At 33.3% G+C, this 24,110-nt stretch overlaps 3 protein-coding genes across 6 annotated transcripts in view; 1 reads left to right on the top strand and 2 right to left on the bottom strand.

Annotated features, from left to right (window-relative positions):
• LOC109540239 (transcription factor gaf1) overlaps positions 1-7,498 on the top strand; it is a 35,836-nt gene extending 28,338 nt beyond the window's left edge. For 2 of the 3 annotated variants that reach the window (XM_019908527.2, XM_019908529.2), the window contains 4 exons: positions 1,803-2,058; positions 3,366-3,386; positions 3,444-3,616; positions 4,130-7,498. In XM_019908527.2, coding sequence (XP_019764086.1) covers positions 1,803-2,058; positions 3,366-3,386; positions 3,444-3,616; positions 4,130-4,273 — 594 coding nt within the window. In that variant the 3' untranslated portion in view covers positions 4,274-7,498. The remainder of the gene's footprint in view (positions 1-1,802; positions 2,059-3,365; positions 3,387-3,443; positions 3,617-4,129) is intronic. The other variant, XM_019908528.2, reaches the window with a different exon arrangement.
• Positions 7,499-7,577: 79 nt separating this feature from the next.
• Positions 7,578-11,143, bottom strand: LOC109540244 (putative ATP synthase subunit f, mitochondrial). The gene is made up of 4 exons (XM_019908534.2): positions 10,950-11,143; positions 10,682-10,780; positions 7,784-7,900; positions 7,578-7,701 (listed from the first exon to the last, which is right to left on the bottom strand). The coding sequence occupies exons 1-4, from the start codon at positions 11,032-11,034 to the stop codon at positions 7,673-7,675; spliced, it is 330 nt and encodes a 109-aa protein (XP_019764093.1). The 5' UTR covers positions 11,035-11,143; the 3' UTR covers positions 7,578-7,672.
• A 566-nt stretch (positions 11,144-11,709) lies between these two features.
• LOC109540251 overlaps positions 11,710-24,110 on the bottom strand; it is a 16,144-nt gene continuing 3,743 nt past the window's right edge. Inside the window, exons 2-17 of one of the 2 annotated variants that reach the window (XM_019908538.2) lie at positions 21,639-21,737; positions 20,293-21,061; positions 18,975-19,184; positions 18,775-18,916; positions 18,505-18,692; positions 17,701-17,818; positions 17,489-17,642; positions 17,270-17,407; positions 17,016-17,167; positions 16,243-16,346; positions 14,776-14,961; positions 14,482-14,640; positions 14,199-14,395; positions 14,057-14,146; positions 13,845-13,957; positions 11,710-13,698 (exon numbers count right to left, since the gene is read on the bottom strand). In XM_019908538.2, the coding sequence (XP_019764097.2) occupies positions 13,545-13,698; positions 13,845-13,957; positions 14,057-14,146; positions 14,199-14,395; positions 14,482-14,640; positions 14,776-14,961; positions 16,243-16,346; positions 17,016-17,167; positions 17,270-17,407; positions 17,489-17,642; positions 17,701-17,818; positions 18,505-18,692; positions 18,775-18,916; positions 18,975-19,184; positions 20,293-21,061; positions 21,639-21,737 (2,973 nt within the window). In that variant the 3' untranslated portion in view covers positions 11,710-13,544. The remainder of the gene's footprint in view (positions 13,699-13,844; positions 13,958-14,056; positions 14,147-14,198; positions 14,396-14,481; positions 14,641-14,775; positions 14,962-16,242; positions 16,347-17,015; positions 17,168-17,269; positions 17,408-17,488; positions 17,643-17,700; positions 17,819-18,504; positions 18,693-18,774; positions 18,917-18,974; positions 19,185-20,292; positions 21,062-21,638; positions 21,738-24,110) is intronic. The other variant, XM_019908539.2, reaches the window with a different exon arrangement.

Below are 24,110 nucleotides of genomic sequence, written 5' to 3'. Positions count from 1 at the left end.
ATCGGTACCCAATTAGGAGATTTTCAATATACAGGGTGTTTGTTTTGCCTGAGATAGCTTCATTGCGTCTAAACGTTTGGAGATGGACAACAAATTAAATCGCGTGGTTTCTTAATTTTGAAATCTTCCAATGCTGAAATTATTTTCAAATATACAGGGTGTCTCGTAAAGACACTACCGAGATCAACTTCCTTTTGTTTCATTTCTGATTTCTGCATTCAATTTACATGTTACGAGTTTCATCGGTCCAATTTTTATAAGGGAATTGGCTTTTGTTTGTTTAACTTGTTGGCATTTGTTTCGAAACCATGTAGACAAATTCATACACAGCTCACCATTCCCTGGATGTAAAGTTTGGAATACTGATAACTTATACGGATGGAATTTGTGTTTCTTTTTCAAACTCTCATCACAGTGCTTTGGGAAATCTGTGGATTCTGGCTTACAATCACCAAGACATTGACCTCCAAAGCTTCATTTATTACTCTATTTCAATTTTTTGGTTGTGTAAAACTTCCTTAGGTACCCAAATTGTCGTATTATATTTTGAATGTTTTCAAGGGAGGCTGATGACTGTTAAATACCTCTGAAAAAAGTAATGAATGGGTTTTCGGACACGAAAAAACTCCTCATTACTTTTTTTCAGAGGTATCAATATTGTATATAAAAATGGATTATTAAAATGAAGAAAAGCGGGACATGATTGAAACCTACATTCGATGTGTTAAAAATGCTGGACGAACCTATGATTACTATTTTAAGGCTGAAAGGGATTTTTTCGAGGCTTTAGCTGACAAATAATTTTCAACAGCAAGACGAAAAGCAATCATACCGCCAAAAACAGTAAATTTTTCTTATTCCAAAAAAATATTTGTCCGTTTAAGCCGCGAAAAAATCCCTTTCAGTCTTAAAATAGTAATCAGATGCTCTTCCAGCATTTTTATCACATCTAATATAGGTTTCAATCTTGTCGCGCTTTTCTTCATAGGAATAATTCATTTTTACAATAAAACTTACTCAAATTTGACAACTTGAATGTCAAATAATTGAAAGATGTGGTTATGATTTGTTACTATGAAAACACTGCTGTCTGCCTTATACTATTTTCGATAGACAGTTTATTTTCGAAAAAACGTAACGATGTGATATATCACAGAAATTGTAATAAAAGGCTCTATTCAATAAAGGCATAATGAAATTTGGTTGCCATTAAAAAAACTCAACTTTGTGTCATAAGTCAGAAAGGACAGTTAGTTTATAGAAATGGCTCTTACAATTTTCTTGGGAATGCAATTTTCTACAACTCAGTTTTTTTCACATATCTCCTGACAGCTGTTAAATTTTACAAACATAAAATTGGTTTCGAGTAGAGCATTCAAAACAACAATTTAACCTTTTTTGAATCTGCTGTAGTTTCCAAGATCCCTGTACTAGTAATAGAAAAAAAATCCCACCCTGTATATGATAAGGAATCGCAACCTACTTCTTTTGTTGGCTATTAAAGGAAGAATGGGTTCTTTTTTCCTTACTTTTAGCAAGTTTCAATAACTGCTCAGATGTACTTTCTAGACATTTTCAGCTCATTTGACTAAAACTAGTTTTTTTAAGTGGAAACCAAAATTTGTTTACTCAAATTTATTCGGCATTTTTTATGCCAATTGTCTATTCCGACAACACCTTAATGGAGAACATGTAAGACAATTCCAAGTGAGCACCACTGCAAGTGTCAGTGGAATAAGTAAAATTTTGAACCACCGTAATATTCGAAAGCAAAAATTAATAAGTGAACGTTATTGTTTTAGAGTAATTCACAAGCGGCAATCTCAAAACGCGTAGATATCTGTTGTACAAATTGCCGCACCCAAACCACGACCATATGGAGACGAAATGTTAGAGGGGAGATGGTTTGTAATGCTTGTGGCCTCTATTTTAAGCTGCATGGAGTTGATAGGCCGTTAGCTATGCGTAGGGATACGATTCACACGCGTAGAAGGCGACCTAAGGCTCAGGAAAGATCAGGCGGACGTGGCGATGGCGTAGACAGGAGAAAAAAGACCGGTAAGTTGAAACCATAACTTCAAAAATTAAGAGTTTCGGGCACCTTAATATCTATTCACTATTATTCTGATGCAAAAAGTTGCCTTGTCAACTCTTCATTGATTTTTTATGTGTAATTTACCATGAACGAGAATCATTTAAAGGAACGTTTAATAAACTTTACTTTGTTATATAAAAATTGCAGGTCGAAATAGGGACTTTCCCGCTTTGAAACTTAAATAACATTAGAGTTATAAAACGGTTCTGTATTATCACATCAGTTGAAAACATATTTTTATAACCCGTATAGAAAACTAGCTTTCAATAACATAAATTATTAACCTCTAAAGAGGTAGAAGCTTAAATCGGCAAATCTTGGAAACGATCCAAACAAACTGATTTGCCAGTAGAGCCCTTTGGAGTTTTAAGAGGTCAATAATGACTGAAATAAAGTTGGTAACTTCAAAAGATATGGACCCGAAATATGATGAACTTTTGCACAATTTCAATTATATCTCAGAAACGGTTTACAATATAATAATTATTAAATAATATTTTTGTTTTGATAGCGTTTCGAGTACAATTTTTTTGCTTTTCTCACATATTTAAATCCTCTAAAAGGGCAAAAACAAGCAGAATAAAACATTTACATTTAAAACTACGGAAAAGATCTGGAAAACAGTCGACAATATCGCAGACAGTATCTTCAGAACCGAAAGTTTTTATACAAAATATATGGAACTGAATTTACCAATAAAGTTGGATAAACAATCGCTTAGGAAATAGACGCAAAATTAAGTTAAAACAACTTTTTAGGCGGTGATAACTTTTTGATATCACACCTAAAAGACCTACATTTGGAAAACTAAATTTTAAAGTGTTCTGGAAATTTTTTGATATAGTTATTATCTCGAGGGCACTGCTCCTCGTCTCAAATTGGACAACTTTTAATGCAATATAATGCTCTCAGTCTAACGAAAAACCCGTCAAACAGTTAAATTTGCAACATTTAATTAAACTTAGCCCCTCTGTTGATTCATTAACTCGAAGTGCCATAAAAAAATTTTCAAGATAAATTATCGAAACTTCGATAGTTCAAACACAAGTCGAAAAAATTCAATCGAGCCATGTTAGGTATTTATTTTCCATTGGGTAGGTTTCGATTCAATAACATTCAGAAATTTAGGGCTTGGTTTCGATGCAATCCATCTAGCTCAAAACCTGAAATGTTTTACGTAAGAAGTACGTACCGCAAAAAAAACGAAAAATATTTGAAATTTTAAACTTTTGATTTTGGGTTCTATTTTTATTAAACGTTTTTTTTTCAGACTATGAAGCATTCCTCAAGGGTAAGTAATTCTTGATTTAATTTATAACAAACAGTCTCTAAAAAGTCGCCTATTCAGACACTCGACCCTTAGATCCAAGACATGTACCTCGACTTCCAACTTTAGTGTCTGAAAAACACGACACTGATAGTATGTTGAGTGCTTTAAGAAGACAGCTTCAGCCACATTTGGTAATGGCTTTAAGGCAGGGAACAACTAATCAGGGGCTTCTTTTCAGCCAAATTCCTCAGGTAAGACAAATAATAAATTGAAAAATTGATTTCACATAATTAAAAACCAAAAACATTTCGGACGTTTTAAAACAAATTTGCTTGCTGAGGTCGACTGACGCATAAATTACATTATTCCATCGGCGACTATGAAATCAGATAAATATAAAAGTTCCTGTTAATGTTATAAGGGTTTAAACGTGACTGCAAGTCAATTCCGGAGATGGAACACATACGAATTAAATATGAAATTAAATTTTGTATGATCATATTTACTCTTTACATTTACGAGTAGAAAACAGTGTTTGAAAACTGCACTGCTTTGCTATAATTGCTACATCGGAGTCGTGAATTTATGCATAAGTATTGCAGATATATACAGAGTGGCGCAATTTACCACTGTTTTATTACATGTTCTGTGTGATCTTAAAAAATTAATACCGTTATTCTGGCATGAAGCGATGAAGCGAACTGGAAAAAATGTTTATCCCAATTTACTCTTAATTAATTTTTACTAATGAAAACGTTGTTCAGAGCATGCCACCTCCTCCTTTCCTGCCAGCCAATAGGGATTCGTCAGAAGGTTCTGTACCAGAACTCGAAGATGATGAAGAGAGTATAGCGGATCTTCCCTTAAATTTGGTATCGACACAATTGGCCGAAACCGAAACACACTAACCAAGCAATTATTTGATTGTTTTATCGGGTAAACGGGCACTGAATGTCAGTTAATTGTACGTACTTTTTCGTCAACAATTTAAATATTTCCGGGATTTTTCCTGAAACTGATCAGTTTTACAATAAAAAGGGAAAAATACGTATAATCGATTGATCTGGTGCTTATGGAAGATGTTTCTAGAGATCAACAACAATGACAATTTATCGAACAAAGTTTTGAAATCTAGAATTAACAATTTTTAGGATGAAACACTAAATGGGGTGACTATTGCACAAAGAAAAACCATTATCTATCTATTCCGTTTGATTTTTCGATGATTTCGACTAGTTCCCTATCATTTCGATCATCTCATAATTTTTATTTAAGTGGGTATGGGTTTTTGCGGATAAATGCCCATTGAACACAAACTTTAAGTAAAAATAACACTCATATTTGGTTGAAACGTACAGCTTTTTGGTGATTTGAAAAATCTGAACATTTCATCTACTAAAAATCGAAAGATACGTACAAGATAAGCCAATAAGGCTTTAATTTTTCTTGCCTTTTTATACTAAAAAATAGTATGTACCTACATACTTTAGGTGTTTAGCATATACAGGTTGGTCCAGATCATCCTTTTATCTGTTGTTAAGAAATTAATTAATACTGTTTAAGAAAGCGCACTCCGCTGGTTGCCACCGTTGGAATATCATGTACCGATATACACTGTGGTCCAAACGTGGCAACTTTCGTATTGTTTTTTGGTGTAGTATATGTCCTTAAGGTCTGTCCGATTAAAATCGGACCACCCTGTATTTACGCGGTGCCCAAGTTAAGAGGAGCCAGTATTTATCTAAATCCGTAAATGATACGTGATTACATGAGATAAAGTGGAGCAATTAATACAATACCAATAATAGCGCGTTAAAACGTTGGATTTGAATTTTTGCAAAAAAACGTCAAAAAAAACGAAATCTTAATTTCCCATTTATGCAAAAAAAATGTATATTCAGAATTTGTATCAAACGTCTTTGGCCGCTATTTTATTAATATTTTAATTGCGCCCAACACTCCCAAGCTACTCAGTTGTTTAACTGAGGAATTGCTCTTTCTTTTCTTGGACAAAGTGTGTACTTTTTGTTGCCACTGAACTTATTATATAACAAAAAAGGTTAAATCGGATGATTTCTGTTTCGAATCCAGAAGCTTTGCAATAGTCACACATGATCTGATACGTCTAGGAACCCTAGAGATTAGAATATTTTTCAAAATACTCCCCTTCGCTCTCTAACAGAAAAAGGGACTTTTTTTTATTAATTCTATGTACTTACCAAAAATACTCATATATATTTTTTACTTCTGTTATATAGAGAATAGATGGTAATGTGTAAGGCGTTTCGATCCTGTTAAAAGCTTCTCAACAACTACTCTCGAATGTGATATTCCGAAAAAATAACGTAATATAACCAATTTGATACCAATAACCCGTTCCCAAATAGTAGATAAACATAGCCAAACCTTTTGTTCATGCCAGTAGTACATTTTAATTTTAGTAGTATTAAATTTACTTCTCCAAGTTTTCTCTTCATTCAGATTTTCGTAATCTCAGCCCACTCGGTATCGTTATAAAATTATACACTAATCAATTATTTTGAATATACTCTATATTGTAATATCGATTTATTTATTTAAATTATTCTAGTTATGCTCTCTTAAACTATTGAGATTTTGAACTCTAAGATTTAAAAAAATCATTGCAAATCTAGAGAGTATTTCATCGAGTGCTTCGGGTTATCGATGCTTCCTCAGAACTTACGTGAATGTTGAACAAATAAAGTTTTAAAATATTACGTTAGTGTAATTAGTAATAGTATTAGTTGTTACCTTATAAATTGTAATTGTTGATTATTGTAATTACATCATGTACTTGGAGTTCAGAATCGTCCCATCTTTTGGTTATTTTACCAGTGTGCGTGACTTTTTAACGTATTTAATGTAAATATTTTTTGCAATACTTTTGTATACCAGTAATTACATGTAAGTTTTTTATTATTTTTTTTACTTAGGGTAATAGCATCGATTTCTAACGCTTCTGTGCAACTTTTTAAATGTTTTCTGCAATACATTTTTTGCCCCGCCCTTTTTAGTATTATTCGAGAATTGTTATCGGCATAATTCAATATTTTGGGAGACAAATTTGACGAGGGCAAAGATGAATAATGTAGTGTACCTAGTAGTATTAACAAGTGAGTGATATTCCTGTTTTAACCTAAATACGATATTAACTTAACTTTTGACTACTTAACTTATTCAATTAAGAGAATGCCAGCCAAGATAGCTATAGATTTCTATTGACTGGCGCGCTCTATTAAAGATATCAGTATTTTATACAACTTTTTATTGTTAATATAGGTTTAGGCTAAACCGTTTTGCCTTAGTATTTTAAGTTATGTTAATTTTGTTGGCAGCTATGCCCGCGTTTTTGCAATATTTTGCCAGTTGTTTACATGTTTATACTCGTTAACTTCATCCATTTACGGCGTACGTTTAGGAACAACAAGAAATTCAACAAATATATCGTTTACTAATAAAATGTCAGAAGCATCTAACTAGGACCCTTGAAGTAAAACAAATGTTAAACTGTCTTTGCAAGTTGTCAATGCTCTTACTAATAGCAGTAAGTTTATTTAAAAAAAAAATGGGCACATTCTAGTTCTTGGTGTTCCTAAGTTAAGTGAGATGCTGAAGATCGATTACAATAGAAATACCTGCTCTCTGTTAAGATGAATAATTTATTGTATGTCCTTAATTATTGCTTTCGACTTTATTTCAAATATCCCGCAACAAGTTGAGGGAATGCATTAATCATGATACAAATACTTACTCAAAAATACGAACGTTAAATGTCTTCTAGAAAAATGTAAATTTTCTGAGAAATTTAAAGTCATAACCGTATGAGCAGTATTTAATTCAAAGATTAAATATTGTTGGTACGCGAGCGTTTTGTTGGAAGAGCTGAATAATTAAAAGCACCGAATATTGAGATCTGAGAAATATATTCATTTTGTTGGAAAATTTTGTGATATATTGTTAAATAGAGTGTTTTTAAGTTTTCTATAAAGTTTAAAAACATTTCAACAGATCTGTTTTCTCTTAATTAGCATGTACTTGAAACGATCGTATCCAAGTTGTATTGTCTAGAGCTTAGGATATTTTTTTACCAATAAAACATGGCTGCAAACAGATAATTATGTTTTATTGCTTAATTGTCTCGGAGTTTCTATTGGGTTCAGTCACTTTTCACTCAATAATATACACCATGAAAACTATTGGAAATTGTATATTAGCTACAATAGCGTTTCAGACAATGGAAATATTGTTGAATGCAGGTCCTACTAATGTTAAAGTGTTTGATGAGATTAATGATGTTTGTAGTTCCTGTGGCGGGCTGTAACGCAAAAGATATTTTTAATAGTTGGTTTGAAAGACATTTTCACTTCACTCTCGTGTAATTTACGAAATTTACTCACAGATCTTGTCATAGTTGAAGACATAAAAGATTCCCATGCATCCAACTACGACTTGTAAAAATGGAGCGATTCCGGCTCGCTTTGGTTGGACGTACTTGTGCTGCCATCTCCAATATGCTGAAAGTAAATTCAATTGTAAGAAAATCGAATAAGACAAGTAGAAGATTTGGAAGAAATATGCGTTCCAGAAAACTGTCGTGTTACATTAAAAACCAAGAGCTTGTATGAAAAGATCGAGCCGCATTAATTATATTTTTTAAAACATTTTCAGAAAAGATAATCTAGTTTTCGTCGATAAGACTTTTTGGGACTGTATTACCGGTCTCGGCTTTGCAATCGTGGGATAATTTTAGTATTTTATTCTGAGTACACAATATACGCTTTACTAAAATGTTTATTAAAAGTACTGCATTTTAATATAGGTATATTAAACAATATTTCTTCGTCACCGCTATGCAGTATTAACCGCGGAAGTTTTCTTCTGGGCAATATATTCTCACTCTATAAACAGTTTTCCGCATTATTGCCAGATCTGTGGAGTATCTTTCAGTTAAAAAATCTTTACCCATTTCTTTTATAAATATTTTTATACAATCTTGCCTTCATAAGTATAGTTCATCCAAACTCAAGACGCAACAACCCATAACAAATGCACGAAACAAGCGTATAGAAAGTACTATTGCCAGGACCGCACTAAACAATCAATTGTTTCGTAGTATAATTATCCTTTATAGAAAGATGGAATTTGGAAATTCTAAATAATATATAGGGTGGTCCAATTTCCAGAGCCGAAACTTCAGGAAATAATAGAATATCGAAAAACAATATGAGTTTTTATTATAAACTATATCCGAGAATCAGACTGAAAAAATCTAATTTTCAAATTGTTGCCAAACGGTTGTGGATATTCAACGACATTTTGCAGGCGATAACTGCCAATGCGGGAGATCTGGCAATAAAACTATATTTTGCACCCTGTATTACTGTATTGAAGAGTTACTCGAATAATGATTGATAATGCAACTCATATTGTCTTTCGATTCTCTATCGTTCTCTGAAATTTCTGCACTGGAAACTGGACCACCCTGTAGAATATATTTTTGGAAATAATAAGAAATTATGAGAAACAAATCTCAGGAATCAAACTCTGGTCCCTGTCCGTGAAAATGGATCGATATATTTTGTATAAGAGTTGGAAAATTCTAAATTAATGCGAGTTTTGAGAATTAATAAAAGGACGGTATTTATAAGCGAATCTCGCTATATAGCGTATTTATAAGTCTAAAGTCGAGCAAGTCCCTCTGTTTAAAAATCGTAATCGGTGGCAATTTTCGCTCTTGAAACTCAACTCGACAGTATTTAGCTCATATTTAGAGAACCGATTGAGCTGCGAAGTTTTAGTTGTCATTGCGGGACAGAGCTTTAAAATGTGTACTTTCTCGTACCAAACATCATCTAAAGAATATGTGTAGTTTTCACGCTAAACGCGATAATTCAAAATTAATTCGATTCATGTGGTCTTTGGCTCATACTTACAGAACTGCTTGAGCTGCAAAACTCTAGTTGTCATTGCGGGATGGAGCCATAAATTGTGCACTTTTTTCAATATCTTTCAATATTTCTAGTTTTCAATATATTCAATTGCAATTCTTTTAATGTTGTTAATTTTATTATATTAAGCAGTCCAAAATTCTGAAGAATGTTCACACTGTCTACGTTTCCTTGATATAATACTTAAATTCATCATCGATTCGTTCCATAACCCATTATCTTGATCTCCTATAAAGCCCGTGTTCCATGCATCCGTTTGTACGATGATACGATGGTACAAAAGTGTTTCTATTGGTTGAAGATCTGTCAATTCGTACGACGACGGGCGAATTGACAGATCTCCAACCAATAGAAACACTTGCGTACCATCGTATCATCGCTCAAACGGATGCATGGCTTAAGTCAGTGAATCAAACTTCTAGTGAAATTTGGGTGACGTGTTCACGGTCACACAACATCTATAAAACGGGAAAAATATGTCTTCGTCGCAACCTAAGCATGGAGGATGATGATGCAGTCTTATGATGCGATAAATTGTACTTTTAACAACACCAAATTTTAGTGTTATAAGGCGAGTACTGATATGTGGATTGGCCGCAATCTTATTTTTTCCGAGGAAACGTTTTCCTCGATAAACTGATACGAAATACCTACTGATTTTCGAAATTGAGGACGACCCTCTCCGTAAACTACTTTTAATTTGCCCAAATGTGCAGTAATCTGGAACATATCGAATTTGGTATCGCCCGCATGTACGACTGCAGTCTCATATAAATTAATTCCTCAAAAGATTAGGACTTTAAGTATGTCGCTTATTCCTTCATTACATAAAGTTTTGTTTGCGCAAAAACTATGAATTTTACAGCGACCATGAAAATCTCGATAAAATATTAATCAGATTTTTGTATCAAGCCACGCAAAAGGTTGCCACTTGTCCAATACCGTGGGTACTTTAGTCGTATCAAGACTTGTCTTACTTAGGTTCGAAAACACATCAAGATTTCTTCCAAACCATCATGAAATTCTCCGGATTTTATATAAACCTTATATTTTTTGAAGAACTTTGGGTCTTTTTAACAAGAGATAGATCAGATACCATTTTGAACTGCATTACAGGACACCTTGTATATTAAAGCAAGATTGCCTTTGTAATTGTTTGCTACAAGTAAAATGCAGTACTTTTAATAAACATTTTAACCTAAGAAGGAAAAGGCATTTGTTGAACTAGGTAGTAGAAAAGCTAATCCTTGAAAAGAAGTAGGTACAAGAAGCCAAGTGTAAACTTCAATGTACTCTGTACGGAGACAATGAGTTATTTGCAGTTCTTTTAATACTAATTAGCTTTACCTCTGCTAATAGCTCCAACTACTGCTCGGGGACTTTTATCGCGACGACCCAACCATGATCCAACTTCAGACAATTTCAATTGCCCAAAAGGAGTGTCAGCTGTAAAAAAGCATAGATTACGGTTAAAGGGAACCTCAAAGACACTTATTGCTCGCAATAAACAGCTAGTTTACTTTCAAAGTTAATAGAACTTTGGTCAATGAATTTATCAAAATTATACTGAATTTTGTGGATTATGTAATGATCGGTGAATAGTAGATTTACTTACGTTTCCCATAGAAACGAGCTGGGTCATACGGTCCATGGATTTTTGGATCGTACTCAATTGGGTACTGACCGAAGTTTAAAGCCATTTCGCCCCAGTAATTGCAAAATCGCTGTTCTTAAATTATATAAAATGAGAAGCAGCAATCCCTTAAATGTCGATTGTGACAACTGACAACAAAATGGCAAGCATACAAATGTTCAACGGCTCACTTCGATACACTATCGATATTTGAATCATACTGGAATTAAAGCAAAAGTACTGAAGGAAAAAACATGATAAAATTGCTAAATTTGGTCAGCGATCAACCCGCTCCTGCAATAACATTTTTAAGCCCTGAATCCGTCACTGATAAGTTTTTCCACTTCATAGTCGCTGTCTCACTTTGCCTTACCTGCTAGGATCGTGTTGTCTCTATTTTTATATGAATGGTACAAGGGTTTAAGAAAATTTGGAAGTTAAGAGACGTTATGTGAATGAAATAACCCTTTAAATAGGATTTTTCATTCCCTATTAGAATTTAATTTTTTATTTCGTTAAATTTAAATCATTTTTTATTTTGTGACTGCTAATGCTAATGGTAGAGGTAAACCACATGAATAAAATAGCCAACTGTATGATAATACTTAATCATTTAATATAATTTATTACGGAAATCGAATTAAAAAACAAGTTTCTATTGTGCTGACGTTGTTTGTTTCTGTATGAAACCCACTTCCAAAAATAACTAAACAATAAAGGTACAAAAAATAAACAAAATATGTAAATACAATAACATAAAACAATTGGATTTATTTCATTACTTATAGCGATTTATAGTAATATGTAATGTAACAAGTCATAGCTATTTTTATTTGTATTTTTCAATCGACTTACCCCAATTGCATTGAAGAAGTTACAAATACATATATAGTTTATATACATTTCTATAGAAGAATGGGGTGCCGAACGTTAGTACTTTTATACAGTAAAATCCTGAAGTATATTCTTAGTAGGCTAAAGTGTAGATTAAAATTAATATTTTTTGCAAATTAGTTTGAGTTTAATTAATTAATTAAACATTTTTATCAAATTTAGTTACCCAAGTTTGACGGGCATTGCAGTTGATGGACTCAAATACTATTGAGTAAAATAAAATCTCTAAGAGTACACTCTTAGAGAGTACACAGTAGAGAATATAATACACTCTAGTGTATTAAAATTAAACTAAAAATACTTTTGTTTAGCTGGTAATTGTTCACAGATCAAGTAAAAATCAATAAAACAGTCTTGGCCAATAAAATTGTCTTTACCATTGACTTCCTTGTTTCTTAATTTAACAAATTGTCTATGTTATCTATTTCAGGTGTTATGGATCAGCAATCTGCCCCAGCACAACATATCCAAGAAGAATTTAGTGGTACGGATGAAGAATTAGATAACGAAAAACTTCGATAACTTCAAAGACGAAGGAAACAGAAAAAAATTAAAAATTGAAAGCAAAAAGTCAGCTATCGAAGCAAAAGTCGAGGAAATAACTATTATTATTCAAGATGAACAAGTTACATTGGGCCAACTGAAGCAGGAAAAGGGCCACCACTTAAAGAGAAAAATTTACAGAGTTAAAAGAGAAAAAAGCTAAAGTTAAATTTGATCTCGAATGCGAGTCTGAGTCCGTTTATAACATAATCGATAAACTAAATAACGAATAAAGTACCAAAGAAAAGATGATAATCAATCAAAAAAAGAGCATGGGCGAAAAGGAGGGACGCCTGCAGTCCAACATTGATAGAATTCGATCTAAATTAGTAGCAGCTGAAGAAAATTCGTCTTCGAAATGGAAACTTCTCACTGAAACGAATATTAAACTTGGAGAGACAAAATGTAAATTGGGACGTTTATCGCATTCTCATTCTCAATTGGAATCAGTCATAAAAATGAAGAAGTTTGAAGATGACCTGACAAAAAAGGGGCGAATTTGATGAAGGACATGCGAGTCGCCAGTTAGAAGATCTCGAAGAACAGATTGCTCAAAAGGAACAGCTCCAAACTAAGCGTGATAACGAGTATAGAATACTTCAACAAAATTATTTCACTGTTCAAAAAATTAAATCTGAAACGTCGACTTTATTGGAAAAAAGAGCTGCATTAAAAGAAAAGCGTGAACATAGCTTTGCCATTCCATTTGAAGAACATATACATGCACATGAACTTGAAATGACATCGATACAGAACAGAGAAGAACAAAAAGGGACGTTCTTTACGAAAAGCATCTCAACTAATGAACGAAAAATCGCTTCGTTAAAAGCAGGAGTAAAAAATGTACGAGAAAAGTTTGAAACCGAACAGAAAGAACTGAAACGTAACAAGGAAAAGATTGAAAGGGTTTGCGAAGGAAAACCGTATGCCGAAGTTTCAAATCAATCGCATACTAAAAAGGAAACGCTCCAGAAAAATAAAGGAACTCACAGATCAGCTACAACAATATTTGTAAACTTTACTAGCGAATTTGAACAAGAGGCACCTTGCTGTCCAGTTTGTGATGCCAGTTTTGTTTCAAAAAAATTCTCTTGTACCGAAGATTATTACCAAATTGAATTGAATTGAAATTAGAAGTTACTATTCCGCATCGAAATGTCCCCTTTTAATTTCGTCTTCACATATATCAAGTGCTATCGTTCGTTCTTCTGCAAAACCTTCTTTAACCAAGGTGGGTCCAATTTCACAATCCTTAAAAGTAGTTAACGAGACTTTAAAGGGTGGCATGGCATTTCTGAAATATAACCGTTTTAGTTGGAGTGCGTTTTATAATAACGTGCAAATATTTTAAGTCTCAAAAAAGAATTGACAAACTAAATTTTCAAGAAAAATCGCACAAAATACTGCAATTTTGCAGTTAGGCCCTGGAAATGTACTTACTTTATATGCGCCTTGAACGTTCTGTATCCGATATGTCTATTAAAGAATTCTTTGGCTTTACTATCATCACATCCAGCTCGGTGCTGGTAGTTATCCAAGTATATCTGAAATGTCTGTACACGAAAAAAAACAAATTATAAAAAAATTATCAAGTACAAAACTGATCCATAAATTGCGCACTTTAAAAGCTAAACAGGTAAAGAAATACATGCCTGAAATGGAAGATGCATAAATTGCTCCTGCATGACTCTGGTGTTTTTAATATTCACCAAAAAGTGATCTCCAAAATCTACAGAACAAACCTAAAAGACGTTAAATAAAAGAACAGCATAGAATGTGAAGAATCATTAATACCTCCATAGAAACTTCTCTAAAATTATTTTTAACTGCATTAACACGCACTCTCATCCATTTCTTCGCAGTCGGATGCATTGCTAAAATAATTTCACCCTTGCTTGGGTAGCCTTTAAAATGTTCGAATTTGCTTATTTTCTTTGGATGGTTTATTACGTTCATTAATTCTGATACCGAACGATCCATCACAATATGGGCTAGAAACAGTAAGACCAAACTTTTCGAAATCCGAACACTATTCTTTTTATTTTCGAATTTAAAAAGAATAATGCCTAATACTTACTATCATTTAGTTTAATAGGATTTTTTATCACTTGCACTATGTAGCTACACGAATCAATATATAAAGTCACCGAAACAACTACAGTCTCGAATTTTTTGGGAAATTCTGGATCGTTTATAGCCGTGTAAAATATAGCTGATTTGTCAGTAGTGTAACCATCTAAAATAAACATTTAACAAAATGAAAGCAAACTGACACGAAAAATGCGTTTTCGGGGAAATTTTAAACATGCAATATTTGAGCTAATTGTGCATAAACAAACAACATGCGAGTTAAAGTATGTACTTCAGCTACCTTTCAACATAATATGTTCAAGCCTGCAGTTCTTTCCTTTGTAGCAACTTCCGTCGTTTCTGGTAAATCTACAAATCCGCTTTTCGTCTTTGGCATCAAAACCCCAAATAAATTCGTTCAAATTTTCAGCTTGTTCCAGTTCATCGATATCGTCCAAAAATTCGCCCAATTCCTCATAATCTGCATCTAAATAAATAGTTGCAAAAAAAGCCTACTCAACTAAAACACATTATAAGTAGAGATACATTTCAATGAAAGTACTGCAGATAATTGTTGTCAGTTAATTTTTTCCTCATTAAACTCCTTTTGACAGAATAAACGTGGATTTTTTAATCTTTATACTCATGATTTAATATCAAAATATGAAAAAAAAGAAATCATCATCATCTATCATTCCGAATATTTTTAAGAATTACAAAATAGAATGGACGGCTTATCATTATAATGATTGCTAATATTTTTATTATACATAAATGTTCTGACTATAATCAAATTCTTAGACCATTTTTTTTGCTTTGGAGTCTGTAGAAATAAGATATTAGCTTTCTACAATAACGTTGAAGAAACGAGTAAAATTCGGGTCTTATAACCGTGGATCGCGGTGTTGCAACATCATATTAACACTCAAAACTAGATAGTAGATTTTATTGTTACTACAAATAATTACAATAACAAGTAAATATGTTTAAAAGTCCACCATAAGCAATATTTTCAAACTCTCACTTTTTCCGATAGAAGTACCAACCAGTATCACATATTCTAATGTTGTAGTTGGTGCTCTTTCATTTGTTTAATTACGTTGAATCGGTACTTTAATAGTTTAAAATGTTCAGTACATTTTCTGAATTATCGTATTCTGAATAATTCTAGAATGGACTTTTTCAATATTTCTAATAAAATCAGGAAAGAAAATTCTAATACCACATGGGTAAGTAATGTTTATGGCATTTCAACAAAAACTTATATTTTATAATTGTCAATTGATTTAATTTGATAAAAAATATTTGCCTTAAGCTCGTTTCGCTTTGAATGTTGTCATATTTTTCTTCCTAAGTCCTACGAATAAACGATTCGTCCCCCGTATTAAAATAGTTTTCGACTTCGAGCGATAACATTTCGAAGCTCTATGCATACGTGTGTATGTATTAAAAAGTAAATTGTTGAAAAATATTCAATAAATTGTTTTTACTAATCCATTTGCTATAATAAAATGTTTGAAAGTGTATCTCTTTTATAGTCTATAATTTAAAAAATTGTAAATGCTAACGATAAAATTCTGCAAATCAATTAAACTTAACGTCATATAAACCACACGTAAAGTTTAAAAACAAAATGATCGAGATGTAAAAAGTGTATAACTATTATTCTAGTGACTGATTTTTTCAAAATATTGTCACATAGGCAAATCCTGTCTACTTCACAGTTGTTTAGTTGAAAATGTGTATTAATTATCGGGATCTGGCTTACAATCGTCTATTATTTCCTTTGCTAATTCCATATCTATCAGCAGCGTTCCGAGGGTGACGTCTGTTAATTCGTTGAAGTAACCTAAGTCCACCGCGAAAGAATCACTAAAACAAGAATTAAAGAAAAAAAAATATGATAAAATATTTAAGTCGTAATTTGATGATGAGTGTAAAAAAATCGTGCCAGATTTTTGTAATTTGGCATTGCAAAATGTTATCCCAATAATACAGTGCGTTCACGGCGAAAAGGCCAAATTTATTTAAAAATTGGTCCCAAAATCGACAACTGTTTCGGAAAAGTTAGTTCAAAACGCGATATTTTGTGAACTAAATTTTGTCTAGTCGGACGTTTCAAAAATTATATACAGTGTCATCTTTTTGATTCTACATTGGATTCTTGTTACTTTTTACAACCAGAGTGGTTTTTTAAATGCAGTTTTAAGTAAAATTATGTTTTTCTAATAAAACCTATAGTAAATGAATCGCAATTCTAATTTTTATCCGACTTGTAGGATTCCGTGTAAATGTATTGGTGGGAATCCTATTTAGGCTGGTAAAATCTAAAGTAGTTGACGTTCTACGATTTTCTAAGATTGGTGCGGTTATGATAAAATAACAATTTTTTAAATATTTAATAATAATAAAAATCTCAAAAACCAATATTTCAATACAGGGAAATAATTGCAAGAACATTCCGCAGTTTAAAAAATTAAATTTTCGGCTTTCATAAATTAAAAATTGATAAAAATTAATTCTAACATGCATATGACTTACTTATCTAGATGTGAAAATACTATCACAAATATAGTAGGGTTGAGTGTTTCTGTCGGATTGCGACTTATATTAGCTATTTCAAAAAGAGCTTGCATTACCTCCGATGGCCATTCAGTTAATCTATGTGAGTACGTTGATCCTGCAGGATACAGCTAAAAATAATATTGCTAAGAGTTTGATAAACCTTTTTAAGTTCAATTAGACGTGATCGTTTACCTACTCCGAATAATATGTATCTACATTTTGAAACTTACGAAAGGAAAGTGGCATTTCACTGCCAGCGCAGGTATACGAGCGACTTTCGATGGTAATTCTCTCAGATTTGTATAAGATAAGGTTCTTTTAAACCCATAATCTAAAGATTGTACTTCCACTTCATCACATGTACTATCCTATAAGCAAAAATCAATTAGTAAAATATAAGTGCGCACATTAATACACATGCAAGAGCACCGATTTTTCATATTCATTACCATTTTCCAATCTAACACCTTGAATCTGAACCAATCGTGTGGCGAATCACAACATATCCCGCAACAAAATTTTCCCAACTTTGCTAAAGCATTTTGCTTAGAGCTAAACCTGCATTTACTGCCGTTGTACTTGTCAAATAAAGCACAAGAGATCCTAGAACAGTGAGAAATTGAATTTGATAAGTAAGTAAATCCAAATAGTAAGAACATACAGATCCAATTGGAGGTTGTGAATATCAGTCAGCGTTTGTATGTAAAATTCCGAAGGTGAAATTATATGTGTAAAAACACATTTTTCGTCGACTGTGGGCACTTCCATTTTTGGTCCTTCTAAAATATAACTTGAATATATTATTGCATAAACGAGTACTTAAAACAAAGTACAGAAAAATACATTAAAATTAAATTACAAATGAAATTAGAAAAAAATATAGGGTATTCCTCAATTTTCGTCCATACGGCAGCTGGTACTAACAGCCACAGTAGCAATAATTAATTAAATCTTTTGTTGCCAGCTAACGCTGAGTTTGGGTATAAATTGTTTTTCATAAAGCGTAGTTAATTATTTGGTAATTATTTACCTTATTTTATGGCTAAAATAAATAATAGTAATAATCAATAGAACGTTTTAAGGTTTGCAAAGGTTTGGTATTGAATCTGGAAATCTCTTACAATTCCCGATATAGAATATGTAGCTCAAATTTGCAATGCAAGAGTTAGCTACGATTTTACATTTTACTTAGAAAATTAAGAAACAAAATACCGTTCTGCAATTTGGAACCTTCAGCAGTTCAGTGCATGTAAGTTGCAGAGGACCAAATTGCGAACAACGAAAATATGGTCCTGTAGATGCTCACAACCATTTGCTGCACCGTAGTAAACAATTACTCTTAAAAACATCATTAAATATAATAGTACGTGTCGCCAGCGTTTAAATTAGAGAACTAAGTTGTTTGAATTAGATAATTTTGTACATTGGAAGTTTTCTGTTTCAATTTGAAACAGCTTAAAGTTACCGTCAAGATTTCTTTCTTGATTCAGATCTTTCACTTTCGTCTTGGGTTCGGAAGCTTTAGAAGTACTGGCTGAAGATGTTTGCGAGTTCAGATTGTTTTTGATAACTTTGGGAACTTTCACTTCTACGAATTTCAAATCGGGCAAATTCGCTCTTGCCGCGTTTCTGGCTTCTTGATTTTGATCCAGCCTACAATAATCGACATACATAGACCATACTCGTTTAGCAAATCCGTCGCTGGGTAATGCAATGTTGATTTGAATATAAATACCGTTCGATCCTTCGTAGTTTCTCTATCGCGTTCCCATTTCCTGGATCGATAGCATCTGGATATATTTGCCCATTTGACAACCAGGAAGTAACTTTTAAATTATAACTTAGACCCGACTGGATCGCACAAGATAAATGATCAGCTGATGAAATTAACGACAAAATTTCAATGTTTTTTCTGTTGCATTTTCTTTAACTTACCACTTTTGGTGCGAGCTTCTGGTATATCAACGGGATGCCTTTGTGTACTCATTGGCTTTCTTATGGCACCTGTAGATGCAGAAGGGCCAACTGAGTTTTCAGGATTTGGTAAACTATCTATTTGTATAGTAGCTCCATTATTCAAATGTGTAGGATTTTCACTTTGCGGCATGTTATTTGCATCATTCCTATTATCGGCTCGTACTTGTTCTAAAAAATATATAGAGTGAGTCGGTTTATATTACAGGACTTCGCAATCGATAGAGGATCTTATTTTAAGTTAACTTTACCTTATAAACATATGTCGGAAAATGTTTCGGTGTGAAGATACAGCATGTCAACATTTTTATTTTTAATAGTAATTTTCGGCACAGATCTAATATATATTTTTTATCACATACTATCCAGAATGATCTGCTGGTTTGATCATAAAATAGTCGAATTGAAAATTTACAAGGTGATTTTTCTGTCGTGGCTCAAGCCCGCTTGTACCGATCAAATAAATTTCTGCCGCGTTCTGACCGGTTGTTTGCAAACCTTGCAGCTGCAACTAATGCAGATTAAGCCGGAAAAATAGTCGAAAGACCCATTGATAGTAACATCCGGTAAAATGAAGAAAAATGTTCCGTCGAATATTTCTATTAAAAACGACATTGAAGAATTGTCTGCTTGTATGGGCGTCTAAACCACCGGTTACCCAGAGACAAAACCTGTCTCGTTGCTATTTCCAAAGTCGCGTCTCTTGTCTTGCTTTGAAAGGTGGCCAAAAAACCTTTGAGAAAAAGGAAAAAGTTTTCAAAGTAAGAGAAAGTCGAGAACCACCAATTATTTTCATTTATGTGTTCGTTTTACTCCAGAACCTGGTGTGTTTTTTGTTTTTATTTGACTAGTAACTTTATTAATTATTTTCAGATCAACACGCAAAAACAATCTTCATCAGCACATCTTGAACGCCGAGAAAATTACACGATATTTATGAGATGTTCTTTCACAGAAAATTATGACGAATTGTGCCTACAGTTACTGAGTCAAGTTATAACTTTCGTTCAGACTTCAATTTTTCGTACAATTTTCTTTATTTTTCGAAAGATTTCTAAATCGAAAGACTTCTAACCCGAATGTGGAATTCAGGTGTTTGCAAATAGGCGGACAGACGCACCACAGAAAAAATTTCCTGTAGGTGCATATTTTACATACATCACCTGGTAGGTATACATTTTAACAAGTAATAAATGGGGTAATAAAAAAACTCCAAAATATAAGCGCATATCGTTATGAATATTACGAAAAACATTAAAAAACATGTGGAAACAAATACCATGATTAATGCGTGATGGTCTATCAGTTGGGACCAAGATATCAGATGGATCTTGATAGTGGCTGACTGCATATGATTTATCAAACTGATTTGCTGAACTAAAAAAGTCCTCCGAATGAAACCCCATCTTCCTACTAAAATACATCATGTTTTCTTTGATCTGATCCATGTCTCTGGTGTCATATTTCTTAGGAATTTTAGCTGGAGGATTAACTTTCATCAGAGGGTGTGCTTCACTGGCGGCAGAAGCATATTCGGCCGTTTGCGAAGATATTGGCGAACCTAGACAAGGGTTAGTAGCAATATTCATCTGTTCTGTCGATTCGATTTCCATTTCATTAGTATTCATACAGGCTACCTCACTGCCATTATCTTTCGGGATTTCTTCATGTTTTTGAGTAATCTGGCTGTTATTAAGAATAGTGGAACATATAACTTTCAGAGTAGTGTCATTTAATGGTTTTCTCATGTATGAGTCATTAAGAACTTGGGTGTTCGATAGCTTTGGGCCTGCAGACGCAATTATACCACTTTCCCTTGCAGTGTAATTTTCTTTTAAATAGTCTTTTAAATCCGCATCGGTATCGGTTTGCGTTTGGTCTTCTACTATAGCTGGAAGGTTTTCCCGGAAAGGGCAGGCTTCGAGAGTTTTCACCACTGAATTGTTAACTTCCGAAAACACAAGCAATATTTTCCTGAGGAAAGTTTGAAGAGTCTCTTTTTCCGCGACGACTTCGGATTCCAATATTTTATGAACTTGCTGATCAGCCTAAAATACCCCAAATACATATTCGATTTAATACTAATAAGGCAATCCAAGACAATACAAGGTGCTCCAGAAATATTTGGAATATTTATAGAGCAAACTTTTAGATGTAACAGGAGCCATGAAGTCAACATTTTTGCCTCGAGATAAAGAGTTGAAAAAAAAACCAAAAATACAACATTGTTTTCCATCTGAGAATATTCATTAGAAAATTTGATTATGTGTTATAGAGTAAACTAGGATTTAAAAAGTTTCCTTTTTAGAGCTTTTGCTTAAAGAAAGTTCTAAATGTGCAAACAAAACTATCGATAGTTTCGAAAAAAGTTTGTATAATAAAAGCACGCCCCTAGAAATATAGTGGAAATTGTAGCGGATCTAAAAAATTAGCTGGTTTGGGCAGCACCAACCTGTGATTTTAAAATTCGATATCTCAAAAAGGCTGCGTTCTCACAACGCAAAATATGATTGATTTATTGTTCTCTATCACGCCTAAAAGTTGGTTGGTATATTTGTGGAGGACCCTGTAAACCAGCAAAGTCTTGAAACTGTGCAATATTGAGCCAACATGAAAAACACTTACAATATTAATGAGCCTCGTTACATTCTTGAACAAATCATCTCGCTCATCGTGAAGATCATCTAGGTATTGTCTTATCCTTCTAGCATATTTTGCCGACATCTGTAAATAATATTTTAAGTCAGCGCATTTCATTAGAAAGTATTGTTGGTGATATAAGTTGGTTCTTAAATTTTTATTAAACTAAAGATTAAATATATTTATTTACTAGAATTTTATTGATTTATTGGAAAAGGCTATTTTTTTAAACTTATTTTTTTGTGCTCAAGTACACTATTTTTCATATCACTCAAATCCATATACGAAACATCAGTAATGGTAGTTAAATTAGATGAAGACCTGAAAACAAAACAAATAAAAGTAAAAAAAGAAGTAAGACAAGGCGATACCACCTCACCCAAATTATTTACGCTAGCGTTATAAGACGTGTTCAAGGAGCTAAATTGGGAGGAGAACGGAGTTAAAATTGACGGCGAATATCTCAACCACCTGCGTTTTGCGGACGACGTGGTAGTAATAAGCGAAGACCCATTGGAACTGAAGACTATGATCAAACAACTAAACCATGCCTCTCAAAAAATAGGACTCGAGGTCAACATCACAAAAACAAAAATCCTCAGCACGCAAAACATTCAACTTTCCATCGGAGGGAATGAGATCGAAAATGTAGACGAGTATATATACCTGGGGCATAAACTCAAAATTGATAAAGAAAATCAAAGAGCAGAAATACCGCGAAGAATAGGTCAAAGTTGCGCTGCATACAAAAAACTAGGATTTATACTCAGGACCAGAGATATCCCTATGAACCTGAAAAGGAAAGTGTATGATTCCCAGTAAACTCTTACGGGCTGGAAACAATGAGCCTCTCAAAAAAACAGCGTACATCGCCTGCAATGCTCGCAGCGAGCTATGGAAAGACAAATGCTGGGACCAGTTTGATAGATCATATGCGGAACGAAGAGATTAGAAGAAGAACCGGAATAACGAGTATAACCAAGAGAATAGCCAGATAGAGAAAAGTGGCAGTGGGCAGGACACGTGGCCAGGATGGACAACAATAGATGGGCATCTAGAGTACTGAAATGGAGACCCTGGGAAAGTAAACGAAAGTTGGGTAGACCAATGAAGAGATGAGCTGACGATATTAAGGCCGCAGCGGGACGAAACTGGACACAGAAAGCACAGGATAGAGATATCTAGAAGAAACTTAAGAGACCTATATCCAGCAGTGGAGAAACTACGGTTTATGAAGAGGAAGAAGAAGAGACACTATTTTAAGAACCGAACTCCGTACAATCTTAATGTTGAGCTTCTAGACTGGATATGAACGTGCGACTTAATGACTAAATTAGTTTTTGCAGTGGCTGCTTTTATAGCTAAATAATGCTGGTTTTAGCAGAAGTAATACGTCATATTCTAATAGTATAGTCGGCATAAGCGACCATATAATTCTTTCTAGTCATAGGGGGATTTTCCTTTAGAAATGTAACAATTTAAGGTAAAGATTTACAGGTAAGGCTTTTTAGAGCTAGTACTAATATTTCAATCTAAAAGTGAACCAAGCACTGGCGGTTTCTTCACACGTGCACTAGCAAATGTTCAATATTACTTCTTGAAAACAACATATATAAATTTATCATTGTTGCCACCAAAGTAGACAATCGCAATGAAAACAAAAAAGTAATTTATTCAAGGTTCAAAACTTAGCAGAATTACATCCATACAGGAAATAGTAGACGACACTGATAAGCTCATACATATATGCATGCAAAGAAAATAAAATAAAGTATTTTTAACTTTGATTTCTCTATAGATGTCTATGAACGCGTGTGAGTTCTTATCGGTTAATTGGAATTATGATGAGAATCGGAAAAGTAGTAAAAATATATCATCAGGGTATTCCTAATTACTGTCTATTTTATATTAAATACCGTAAAGTCCGCTTATAATGAACCCGGTTAAAGTGGAATTTGGGTTAAAACGAACTTTTTTCCTTTAATTGAAACGTCGTCTATAAAGACCAACGTATTTTTTTACTGGTTATAACGAACCCGTTCATAACGAACTTCCGGATATAACGATCACTTTTTAGGTTAGTTGTATATTCACTTTCCGTTTATAACGAACTTCCACGCTCAGCAACACCAATCGTGCGGAGTTGTTTATATTAGTGAGAGCGAGAGACAGGCAGTGACTTGTTGTTTTTTGCCGCGTTATGTATGTAAATCGTTTTAGAATGGAAAAACAAAAACGCAAAGCTTTTTCACTAAATGAAAAGTACGAGATTATTAACAAAATAAAAAGTGGAGTAAAGCAGAGTGACATTTGTAAGGAATTAGCACTTGGAAAGTCTACTGTTGCAACAGTATGACAAAACAAATGTTAGATGTAGGAAGTTAAAATTATCTGCACATGAAAAGGTTGACAACGGACTTATTAAGTGGTTTACTCAAAAAAGACAAGAAAACGTTC

This window comes from Dendroctonus ponderosae, unplaced genomic scaffold, assembly GCF_020466585.1.
Source record: "Dendroctonus ponderosae isolate FM_Combo_2020 unplaced genomic scaffold, Dpon_F_20191213v2 Dpon_F_20191213_2, whole genome shotgun sequence".
NCBI lineage: Eukaryota > Metazoa > Arthropoda > Insecta > Coleoptera > Curculionidae > Dendroctonus > Dendroctonus ponderosae.
The sequence above is the reverse complement of the archived record's forward strand: the minus strand, read 5'-3'. Positions and strand labels throughout refer to the sequence as shown.